At 33.8% G+C, this 12,683-nt stretch overlaps 1 protein-coding gene across 3 annotated transcripts in view; it reads right to left on the reverse strand.

The window, feature by feature from the left end:
- Window positions 1–7,871, reverse strand: part of LOC121410605 (ras association domain-containing protein 5-like) — a 31,597-nt gene extending 23,726 nt beyond the window's left edge. The window contains exons 1-3 of one of the 3 annotated variants that reach the window (XM_041602804.1): window positions 7,445–7,871; window positions 2,640–2,705; window positions 705–740 (exon numbers count right to left, since the gene is read on the reverse strand). In XM_041602804.1, coding sequence (XP_041458738.1) covers window positions 705–740; window positions 2,640–2,705; window positions 7,445–7,652 — 310 coding nt within the window. In that variant the 5' untranslated portion in view covers window positions 7,653–7,871. The remainder of the gene's footprint in view (window positions 1–704; window positions 741–2,639; window positions 2,706–7,444) is intronic. The other 2 variants (XM_041602805.1, XM_041602806.1) reach the window with 2 other exon arrangements.
- Between the last annotated feature and the right edge of the window lie 4,812 nt (window positions 7,872–12,683).

The following is a 12,683-nucleotide window of genomic DNA, read 5'->3' on the forward strand; positions in this document are numbered from 1 at the left end:
GTAATATCAGATTTAGTCGCAGTCAATTTCAATTGGTCATTATGATAAATCAATCACTACGACCAAGTTTACTAGCCTACCAAATATTTCAAATCAGATCGTGAGACTTCATATGTACAGTAATGCCAAAAAACAACACTTTTATCACCCTCCTTGATGACAATCTTTATTCAAATGAATCTAAAACATTAAGAAACTGTCTTTCAAATAAAATGTAAAGTAATACCAAACATCTGTATGATTTTTTTTTGTTCTACGGATCCATTATAACAAACGAATGAGTGTGATGATTAAATGTGGCATATTTTCTATTTGGTATTCACCTTCCTTACAAAACTTAAAGAGAAACTGTACATGTACAACACTACAGAAAAAAGAATCAGCTTTTCTAACACATGACAGGAGTATAACAAAATATGATCACTAAATGAAAAGGGCAGTAATACATTATGGAGAAAATACAATATACAAATGTTTGGAGGGGGAAAATAAAAAAAATTGCAATCAGGCCCTTTCCTGCTATTTAAAAAAAACATGTCACCTACTTTGGTCATGTTCATATCTATCAAATAACAAAAATCTAATTGCCTCCAAAAGACAGGCAATCTAACAACCAACCATATTCACCACTTCACATTATCTATACACATAGCTGCAAAATATATGAAATAGACACGTGACTTGATAACACATTTTGTATATACCTGGAAAAGTTGTAGGTGAGGTATTATTGGAATTTCCTGGACATTTATTGGTTGAGGAAAAATGGAAGAAACAAGAAAGATTTACATCTAGCAACATTCAAATCTTGATTAAATACAAATTTGTATTCATAGAACACTACACAGGGGAATATCCTTACAAAAAACACAGATCTCCACATCCCAAACAAACAGCCTTCAATAATGCAGTATCAAATAATTTTGTTGAATATGAAATTAATTCTTATGGGTCATAATGGTAAACTTTATTCATTCCCAACAAGGTTATGAGGAAGAAAATAATAATGACACTTATCTTCATATATGTCAGTTCTAAATAAAATACTGGAAGTTTACTTCACTTGTTACAGCTGATGGTTAAGGGGAGGGGGTGGGTAAGAGAGGGAGACAGATAGAGAGCTAACAATAGACTGGAGGTAACACAAATTTGTAAGTTGATTGTCCATCCTTTTCCCCCCGCAAAAAGAGAGTTGTCTAAAAATAAATAAATAACTGAATGTATTTTTTTTACTTTAATCATTATCAACAACTATCAAAATGAAAATATTGACTTTGGGTGGTATTGCAAACACAGAAAATGCTCAATAGCGCATATAAAAATAAAATGATTATTCAACTCCAGACTCATTACTTGAATACATTTTCAAATAAATTAATTTCATCAGAGACAAACAAACCATTTGTAACATTCAGATACTATCTAATGATGAGTACTAATGAACCATGCATATGAGACTGTATAACATTCATGTGCAGTCATGTGCATTACAAGAGAGTCAATATTTTAACATGCTCCTCATGCATCAGGCAAACACAAAATGGTGTTCACAATAAAGTTGTTTTGATAGAATAATGGAAATCAGAACACTGCTAATTAAATCAACTATACAATGGACGATTTCAATTATATGTCAATATCAACAACTACTTTCTAGTACTGTTTTTCTTTAACTTTGAAATAGGAAAATAATGGTGAGTGAGAAAGAGATATGTGGCAGAGACTTTCTCTAAAATGAAGTTGGTGTTTATGATACAAATATAAACACATTATCTTTATGAGAAATGGAACAAACATAATTTACACTCTGAAAACTGCAATAAGATCGGGAAAAAAAAATGAGGTATAAAAGTTCTATTAACAACAAACCTTCATACATTTATATTTCTTTGTTTTAGACACAAGAGCATGTCTAAAATAATTAGTGGTAAAACAAATAAGGCTTGCTCAATATGAAGAGAGAAAGCTCAGCAAAGTTGATGGGACATGATAAGGCCTTTTAATGGTAAAAAATTATATAAGAGCAGAGGACTTTTTTAGTCTGTTGACCAAGCTGTTGACCAAGACATAAACACACAAAGCAACTCGTCTGGCATAATAATTTTGATAAATGATATTTCAATGAAATGATTTTGTTTACATCAGTTTGTCCAAGTGATGTCCAAGCAATATCGGACACCTTGCTTACCTTTTTAAACCAACAAATGTGGGGGTATGTTTTTATTTGAACTATAGGGGACATACTGCTGAGCTTTGACACTCTCTTTCTCTCTGAACAAGGTTTCACAAAAATATTGAAAAACATAATTTTCAGACATTTGTTTTTTAAGTCAGAATCATCCTGGTGTGACCGTGTGAAGATTTGTTGTTGAACTTACATCAAAAGCTTAACATGAAAGAATAAAAATGAAAAAAATCAATAGCCAAAACTATCACAAGTCATGAGGATTTTTATTCGCTTTTAGGTGTACCATCACAGCAAAGGCAAATTACATAAATGTACATTTCAACGTCATATTTTCTTGTCAGAGTGGAGTTGATAAAAGCAGGTTAGGCTAGGATTCCAAGCATAAACGATGATGAAGTTTCCGTGCAACGCAACATGAAAATAACGAGTATCATCAATTTGTATAGAATACCTCTCCAGACCGGGTTCCAGTACAACCACGCATCTTTGGTCGCTTCAGTCATTATACATGTTGAACCTGGTTGGTGGGGGGTAAAGGATCTGTTATTCATATCTTTCACTGCTAACACATTCTGTTGCTTCTCATCATGTTGCAATTATGACTGCTATAAGAACCTTTAATCACTAATCTACTTCTTAGCTAATGCCTCTTGATTTCAAATCATACTTAATAGAGCATTGGTCAACAAACATCTGTTTGTGATTCTCCATTATGGATAGTATGTTTAAAACATCTAAGTGGGTTCATTGTAACTAACCCCAGTTTGCTCAAATATGGACCCTTTAGTTAAAACCTCCTTATTGCTCTACTGATTTTTACTAGACATTGTAACCAGGCCAATATACCTATAAAAACATTTTAACAAATTCACGATTCAGTACAGGAATTTATAATATTCAGGACAGATAGGCTTTAATATTCGCAGTCATAATTGAAATACCAACACATACAGTCTGAAAAATTGTTAACATATGCTTTTGAAAATGCTTTGCAGGAATCATGTCTGTTTGCACTTCTAACAGAGAACTTGTTTGTGAGCATGGTGAGACAATGACCATCATGTGACTATAGAGGTCACATTGTTTCATCCTTCATCTGTATCACATGTTAGCAGTAGTTTGATTCTTGAAGTCAAGATAAATAATAGATGTTTCTTTTCCATCCATTGCCACACTTATTTCATAAAATCAATGAAAAGTTGTTTCTTTTCATTGCAATACTTGGCAATACTCAGTCAGCTTCTAAAAATAGACATTGAATTTTAATTTTATGTTCTTGATTGAATGTCATCTGATATCAAATATTTCGAAGATAAGCTCAAGCTTCCAATGACAATCCAATTCACTGAATTACATTAATAATGGATGGGCCACTTTGGGCTTTCTAAATGTGTTGCTATGTCAGTGGGAGTGATTAATTTAGTTTTGTTGAGAATTGATTTTTGTTTAGAATTAGTCCAAGCCACACAATTATCACTAAAATCAACACTTCTAGATCTACACCCAATCACTGTCTTCCAAAACTAAAGAATGTTTCTTGTATACCAGTTGATATTTTCCCACTGATAATCTTTAAAATGTTAAATGTTTGTCAGCCACGTTTTTACTATTAATACTCAATCCTGAATGGTTGAACAAGCAATCACATATTTCCCTTTTATATTTCATTAGCCTATAATGATTCATATATAATATATAAACCACAATTCAAATGAAAATAGACCCTACTCATCCACAAGCTACATAATGTGGATTCCGTAAGTTTCAATTTGTCTACAGATCTTGCTGGTCCAATAATTTTTTAAATAACATAGACAGCGGTGGCTGTTCCAAACAAGTGAAAACGTATTGAGAGAACAATCAATGTGGTTAATGACTGAAATAATTGGGTATCAACTGAGTGCATTAAAGCATTACAAACTCATTGACTTTATCCAGTGATACTGCCTCTTTTATCCTGATAAGCTAACCTCTGGTTCAAACCACAGATACATGACTAATTAGTATAAGCCACAAGTTTCATTTCATTAGACCTGCCTGGGCTGGAAGAAGTACCAGAAAAAGTTGCATTATATTATAAGTCAAGGCACTGTCGGTGGCTGCATTTTTTCAATGACTGCCAGTATCTTTGTCTCTGGCTCCTTGCATCGCCAAAGTGGGGGTTGCAGGACAGCGGTGGGACGGAAGTAAATGAAAATTGGTTGGATGGACTAGGCTAATTAATTATTGATCGGATCAGCTGGATGATAGACAGATGCTCCTGGTTTCATTGGGGTCAGGTGGGGTGAATAAGAAGAGAAAGTAAAGAGGAGTTTAAATATAACTGTGAAAAGTCATCAAATTTCACTGCAAATAAACCTGTGAATATTTTATGTGTATTGTCCTCTTGATCTGTATACAAGATTGTTCTAAACACTATCTTTGGTGATATCAACAGATGATATAATGACAAATTGAATAATTTTTTCAGGTTCAATATTATGATTCCTTGCATGGTAGATTTACTTGTGCAAGAACATGCAGAGCTGCCAACCTGAACAAGAACATTTCAGTATTTTTAAAGCTGAAAATCAGTATTTTGGTGAGGAAATCAGTATTTTCGAAGAAATACCATAGGACAACACATAAAACTGAAACTTGAGAAATCAGTATTTTGCATCAAACCATCAGTATTCTTCTAATTTTTCAGTACTAAATACGGAAAATCCGTACTACTTGGCAGCTCTGAATATGTAATCTCTCCTCCACTACATAGACCTAAAGACAATTTAAAATCGGGATTTAAATTTGTTACACTGTGATTCAATATACATGTATATGCACCTTCATTTTCTTTACTTTCATCCCTCCAATTGTGACTCTGTATAATTTGCAGAAAGGTAAACAAAACTTAGACATATTCCATCATATTTTTTACAGGGCAATATGGGCTTTGAGCTCAACTTTGAATAACAAATGCTCTAGTGGCATAAACAAAAAAACGGCGCAGAAATTTTCCTCAACTAGCTGTCTAGCCGAAGTGTCATACTACAGATTTATTTACCGACTATTTTTACACTGAAAATAAAAACATGTGCATTAATTATTCCTCAGGATGGCATGAGTGGATCCTTTGATGGTATCAGTAGAAGGCAAGAAGGGCACTTGCTCATATACTTCAACCATAGTAGGTCCATGCTCCAACAGACCTAGAACCCTTCTGCTAATTTGATAAATTGAGTCTTTGATCACGACTGAGCAATAGAGCATTGCTGTGTGCATCTAGTATGACTGACAGAAATATTTGATGAGAATTTTTTTCCAGAATGAGAAAGGAATTATTAAAGCTTGACATTATTGAAAACTTAAGTGAATAGCTGTCACAAGTTCAAGGTTTGAGAAGAAAAAAAAGTACTGTACTGTACTTTTTTGAAGCACGATTAATTTGATTCATTTTGCAAAATGATTGAGTTACATATAATAGTCAAATTAATTTTCAAAAAGATTTGTGATCTAAATAGATGAGACTTCCTTGGATTTTCTATAACCATTAAAAGTCTAATATATAAAAGGAGGATTACAAATTTATTCACTTACATATTTTGAGATATTGTTCTTAAAACAATTATCACTGACAAAGAAAATACCTAAATACCAAATTCAAGTTCCAAAGCATCATATACATACAGTTAACAAGAGGTAACCCCTTTGACTCATTCTAGTTCCCTGAATAATGACAAAAAGTACAAGAATGTTTGAATTGGCTTTATTTTTAAAGGTCAGTCCTTCACACCGTACAAACAGTCATGGTTGGTTTACTATTTTTTCCCCAATCTGCATTGTTTACAAGTATTATGAGGTGTATAATGGGCCTAAAACTTGTTTCTTCGTGGAAAGAAAGAAGACACAGGAGGCTACAGAAATCTCAAAAATTGTAATTTAATCATCTGCGTCAATGGATGTTTATGAAATTTATATGTTTTTATATGGATGGATCCTTTTTTAGAAAATATTTTCAAGAGGTGCTATATAAATTATGTTCATAGTGTTGTGGAGCAGATATTAGCCCTTCAGGCACTGTACAAGAACATATTACCATAATTACAGGTCAAGTCCACCTAAGAAAATGTTTATTTGAATCAACAGAGAAAAATCAAACTTGTTTATTTGGACAGCAGGTTGAAAAGTGTTGTAATAACGGCTGATTTGTCGAGCATGGAATAAATGTAAATTGCTTTATGCAGCTCTAGCAAGTAAAAGAATTGTACTTTTCCCTTCCAAGGCAGTACAGTTTGGTTTCATTGTTCAATGTATGCTGCCCAGTGTCATTAATCAGAGCAACTTTACTAATGAAATTATACATGTTCACCTATAGATATTATTTTGTTCATAACTTCCTTGTTCCTGATGAACACTTGCTTTACAGGGAATTCAATCAGTTGTTTGTTGATTTTAATGAGAAATATGCATTGAATATATACTGTACATTAAAATTCTCTAGAAAATTTCAGAGAGAAACATCAATACTGTATAACAAAATTTGTTTGTCAATGCAAAGAACATTAATCCCATATATCTTTTGGAAATGTTTAATAATTACCATTTAACAAATCAGCCTTTTGATTCTTAACTCTTTAGCCTTTCACCTTTCGTATTGATATAGGCTCACTTCATATCAAATTGTACTTTGCCTTTGGCCCTACGTAAAGTATGCTATATAAAAGCCTATATAAATATTGATTTTGTTACAGCATTATGCATTCATGTCTGCATGATTGTTCATATACTATGGAAGTAAATTGTAAAAAAAAATAATAATAAAAGAAAGACCCATTTTCCCCTTCATTTCAAGGACATGTAGAGAAACATAAAAATATCAAAATCACGTGCAAGATACATCTTAGTAACACTGAATTAACATATAAAAAGTGCAGAAGACAATTTATATGACCAGACATTTAACAAAAATCAGGCAATTATTTCACATCAAACCTAATCGAGTTGGATCTTTTTTTCATGATATTCAAAGAAAATACCAAAGAGCTCAAGCTATTATACTTTTGACGATACATGTAGATTAGCATCGGGCATAGGAGCCAGGCAACAACTCATTCCTATAACATATGCCTCTTTTACATTCATCTCCATTCACAAATATACTTTGTTGCAAAATGATCTCACTTTTCCGCACATGTTTGACCATTTTGCCATACCATGAATCCAGAAGCAACAAAAGAAAACACATCTAACTTCTCTCAATAAAGTTGCAAGACTTACCAAGGGTCCCTTTTTCTGGATCCTGATATCTAAATGGGAGCTCTAACTGGTTCTTGGATCCTGAGATCCCATCCAAAGGCCAGGAATAGACTGTACCAAGCCAGTCTACAAATGATGACCAGAAACCCTCTTTGGCCTTCAAAAGCCAACTCGACATCGAGATCAACGTGCCCAGACCAAAGGCATATCCAACGCGCTTCAGAATCATGTTTGGTAGATATTTGGATGAAATTCTAATGAAAATCTTTGAAATAAATGAATTAAACCTTCTAGGGATGTGGTATATAATGATAGCAATCAGAACAAGTCCTTGTGATTTTGGTTTACTATTCTAACACATGGACAGCAGCATGGAACTATCTGGCCTACTCTCATTCCGCACACTTCCGATCTGACTGATATCCAATACCATTCAAAACATCACAGAGTCCACTCCTCCCGTTGACTTCCCATCTTCCATTGCCAACAGCATAAAATTACTGTTCAACTGAGCATGCCCAGTAGGTGTTACATCAAACATCCAATCACAGCTGCTAGATTCTCAACATGCAGATGAGCTTTGGGGGTGTGTTGCAGCATTCTCAATCTCCATTGGTTAATTCCTTCCACAAGTGTATGTTTATTCATATACCTCTCATGTATATTCAACAATGGGGTATGATTCATCACTACTGTTCCCAGAATTCAGTGCGAGAGTAAGGACCAATTCATATCATTAAAATTGCATTATCATAAATTTATTATGCTCGTTTCAGGCAGCGCTGCTCTATTGGAGCTGCAAACAAAAGAAAGGAGCAAGGATTCTTGATGTGTGAGTCATCACTCGATATTGCCAACATGGAAGTTATTGCATCATCCTATGTATTCCCTTGTCACCTGTGTCTATAGACTTTGTATAAACCCATATGGTTCAAACAATAGAAGACTGATCAATACATTGATGTTGGTAAACAAACAGGTATATCCTGTTCATTTTGACTGATGAGGAAGCAAAGGTGGATTTCATCTCTGTCATGGAACAGATTATCTTCATTTACTAACATTACTGCAGGCATCAGATACAAATGATAAATCATTGATTTTGTCTCATCATTAAAACACTAAAAAGTCTATTCCATAAGAGTAAACTACAGGTATCAAGATCCTTATTGCTGTCAAATCAATTTAACTGAGATGTGGAGAGAAAAAGGAAATAAAAATTTCTTAAATAAAAAAAAATCTCTCTCAAAAAAATCAATGGAAAAATGTGAATTCTCAAGAAATTATTTGGTTTCTTAATTCTTCTATATTTTGACAGTTTGACAAGATTTTGCAATAGGCCTCCTCATTTTCATTATATAATTTGATTAATCCAAGTGTACATCAGTAGTAACCCTAAAGCATCTCTTGAAATCAAAATTTAACAATCATATCTGCCTGTAACAATGCAATTCGTTCTCTAGTTCTGTCCTGTTTAGATTACTGCAATGGTCTTCTCTCTAACATTCCTGTTACTCAAGTAGATCGCATTCAAAGGCTTAAAAATTGGGCAGCTCGAATAATTTATCAAGTAACAAGATTTCACTTCTCTAAACCACTCCTTGAATCGTTACACTGGCTTCCCATACGACATCGTATAGTTTTTAAGTTACTTTTGTTAGTTTTTAAGTCTCTCAATAAGCAGGCACCTTTATATCTGCGTGATTGTTTGACCCTATACATCCCTCGCAGGAATGTACGAGCCTCCAGTGACCCATTCCGTCTCACATATAAAATCACTAAGAAACTGGCTGGAGATAGGACTTTTACCATAACCGCTTCAAAATATTGGAATCGCTTACCTTTTACTCTTAGACAATCACCATCTGTTCCTTCATTTAAAAAGGGACTTAAAACCTTCCTTTTTTCCAATCCAGATTTTTAGGATTGTACGTTTTCATTTGTATAGTTGTAATAATCTCCTTTTCTTCTTGTAAGCGCTTTGGGCCATTCTGGGAAAAGCGCAGTATATAAATAATAATAATAATAATAATAATATCACATAGGCAATATGAATTTAATGATGTGCAGCTCTCATCTTTTAGAGCAACTATTATTGGTTGATGCCTTGTCAACTCTTTGCATGCTATATATTTTTTTTTTTTTTTTTTTGGGGGGGGTAATAATGAAAATTGTTTCCATATTAGTTTCTTTAATTCAATATTTCCATATTGCACCATTGATACTTACTATTATAATATAGATATTATCCAATAACTATTGTCTTTTATAAGCTTCTCTAATTTGAAGTTAGGGAAGGAAACTAATTATTACGCTTGTTGAATTTAATTATACGAATGTGCAAGATCATATTGGTGCCCAGTACCTGTCTGTATGACAAAAAAATCCATAATAACATTACTTCATATCCTGATCAAGCTTTAGAAGATACATGTATTATTCAATTTATAAATAGTTCTCATTTTCACCTCCCTTTAGCTTTGGGGTGAGACCTTGAATTACCATCATATGATCTCTTTCCTTTTAGTTAATTTTTATTTAGACAAAATAATATAAATTAAAACTTACCATGCATGCATGTCAACATGTTATGGTACTATTTTAGGATTTTATCTTGGTTCCCTTTTCTAAAGATAATATTTGAACAAATTTCTGGGGTTCCTCCGCCCATGCTAAGGCTAAATAATTCTTTTATTCTCTTTGGATATTTCATCCAGGTATACACTGGGACAAATTTAGATCATTGCATCATTATCTAAGCAAGGCCATGGGAACCAGAGCTGGTTAGAAGTATGCATGCCCTGGGCAAAACAACTCTCAAAATAGCAAATGACTATAAAGTATTTAACCACAGAGGGAGCTATTACTCTTCTCCAAAGGATGGTGAGATTGAAGGTTTACAATTTATACAATTGTATGAAGGATAGACTATCATTCAAGAGTCATATCCAAAAGACACACAGCATGAGACCAGACATAAATCCTGAGAAGTACAAATATTGTATCTATCTCATTCTCCTTTATTTCCTGACTCAAATAGAAAACAAGAGGTATATGATAATAATAATCACTCCCTCAACTTCACATCTCTTTGTTTTCCTTTCACTTCCTTTAGTATAAATTTGCTTTACAAATCTATTTATGGTGGCTAAGGGATGTCTGAACTTTATAGTATCTAAAACTTTTTGGTAGAGCTAACAAAATTTCTTTACCATTATCTTCAATATGTTGTACTTGAAGGTAATTAATCATGATCAATTAAAAAAAATTCAGAAAGTAGGCATATAGGGTACATTTACATCAGCGAAAATTAAGCAATTCTGACACAGATTCGAAGCACTAAGTTCTACTCATTTCATATGTGAAACACTTGTCAAATAGTCCAAAAGGGGCATGGCCTTCATACATATGTGATATGTCAGTTGTTGTTTAGACTTCAGAATAACAAAACTGCAAAAAACACCAATGATTTTTTTTTGGTACATTATCCCAATTTTAGGATGATTCTTACAGTGGGGATTGCACTATAGATATAATATTTATAAACATAAAACCTATAACAACCCCTGTACAAATCCACTGAAGTTTTTTAGCATAAAATTGGATTGTAATATATTTGTTTACATTCCTATCCTTCATAAAATGTTCAAGTACCCATGAAATCCACTTCAAAGCTGGTTATTTGTGCAACCACTTATGGTGACGGTAGATCCATTATGTCGTTGGCGGCCATCTAAACCGTCATATCACAGATAGGGTAGTGCAAACCCATTCCATTTTCAGAGAAAATTGACTTTATAATTTCCACATTTTGGCCTAGCCATACAAGATTTTCACTGCTAAAAAATCCATGGCTTGCTGACTGCATATTTGCATACATATCAAATACAAGCAGCTGTTGTTTGCTTTGCAACATGTAGACTACATTACCAAAGGAATTTACACGTTTTATCAAAAATTTGTGTGGCATCACCTTAAAAATCCCAACATACAGGGGTGCATCTCAAAAATTAAAAATAAATTGCTACCTACATGTAGTAATTTAATTCTGTCTAGAGTAGGACTTGAACTTTCATTCACTGAAAAAAACTGAAAATCAATAATTTGACCAAAATTAATATTTGATACAATGGTGAGGATGAATGCCACAAAGATGTGCGTCTTCAACAGAATGAAGTGGTCAATATAGCCTAGTCTGCAAACACAGACTCAAATTTGACACTTGTGTAAACCAATGGTCTGTGGCTGCAAACTAGCTCTAGCCCCCTTCTGAATAGATCAGCTGAAACTAGCATCAGTTAAGCCAAGGAGCTTGGTTAAGCCCCCGTCACACTTATTCCGAATCAGCAGGAAACAAGCAGAACTAGCCAGAATGAAAATTTTTCGAACTTTGAGCCACATTTGATTCGGGAGGGAATTTCGAATTGATCTAAATTTGTAAAAATGCCATTCGATGGCCTCATTCCTCCTCAGTGACTCCTCAGTGCTGACTGACGTTGCAGCAACAGCTAGCCATGCTTTTATGCGATTCGATTCTCCCATGAATGCGATTGGAATGTTTTGAATGTTGTTGAAATGTTGTCAGAATATTTAGAATGCAGTCAGAGTGCTGTTGGACTGCAATTTGAATGCCGTTTGATATTTTTCCAGTTCAAATGCACCTCAAAAGTTTTGAGCATGAGCAAAACATTCGGGCCGGACACAAGAATGGATCCAAATATTTGGAATGCAGTCAGAATTTTTAGAATGCACTTCGAATATCAAGGAAAGTGCCAAGAATTTTCATTCCAATTGCATTCCGGCTCATTCCACCTCTACAGTGCGTATAAAAAAAAGTTTACACTTTGAAAAAGCCCTGGGAATTAAAAAATATACAACATGTGGGTAATTTTTTCACATATTAACTTGGGTTTGGGTCTCATCTATCCAATTAAAGTAAAAGTTTTGAGAGGATGTAAATCACAGCTCAGTGTAAATCAAATATCGTCATGATGGCTTAGGTGTGTGGGGGAGTGGAGTGGGGCGCAATGCACTCTTCGAAGTGTTTTGGGCAAGGAAACAAGTTTAAAAAGGTAGAAGATATCTTGAAATTAATTTACTACCTAAATGTCATGTGTTCTTCATGATTAAGGTCTACTTTTATTCGCATAACTACAGTGTATTTCAAAGTTCTGCGCAAATCATTTTCCACTAACTTTTCAAAAGTATGTGGTGCTCACTCAGAGCGGAAATATTTTTCGACAGTAATATCGTCATTTGC

Source organism: Lytechinus variegatus, chromosome 3, assembly GCF_018143015.1.
Source record: "Lytechinus variegatus isolate NC3 chromosome 3, Lvar_3.0, whole genome shotgun sequence".
Taxonomy (NCBI): Eukaryota; Metazoa; Echinodermata; class Echinoidea; order Temnopleuroida; family Toxopneustidae; genus Lytechinus; species Lytechinus variegatus.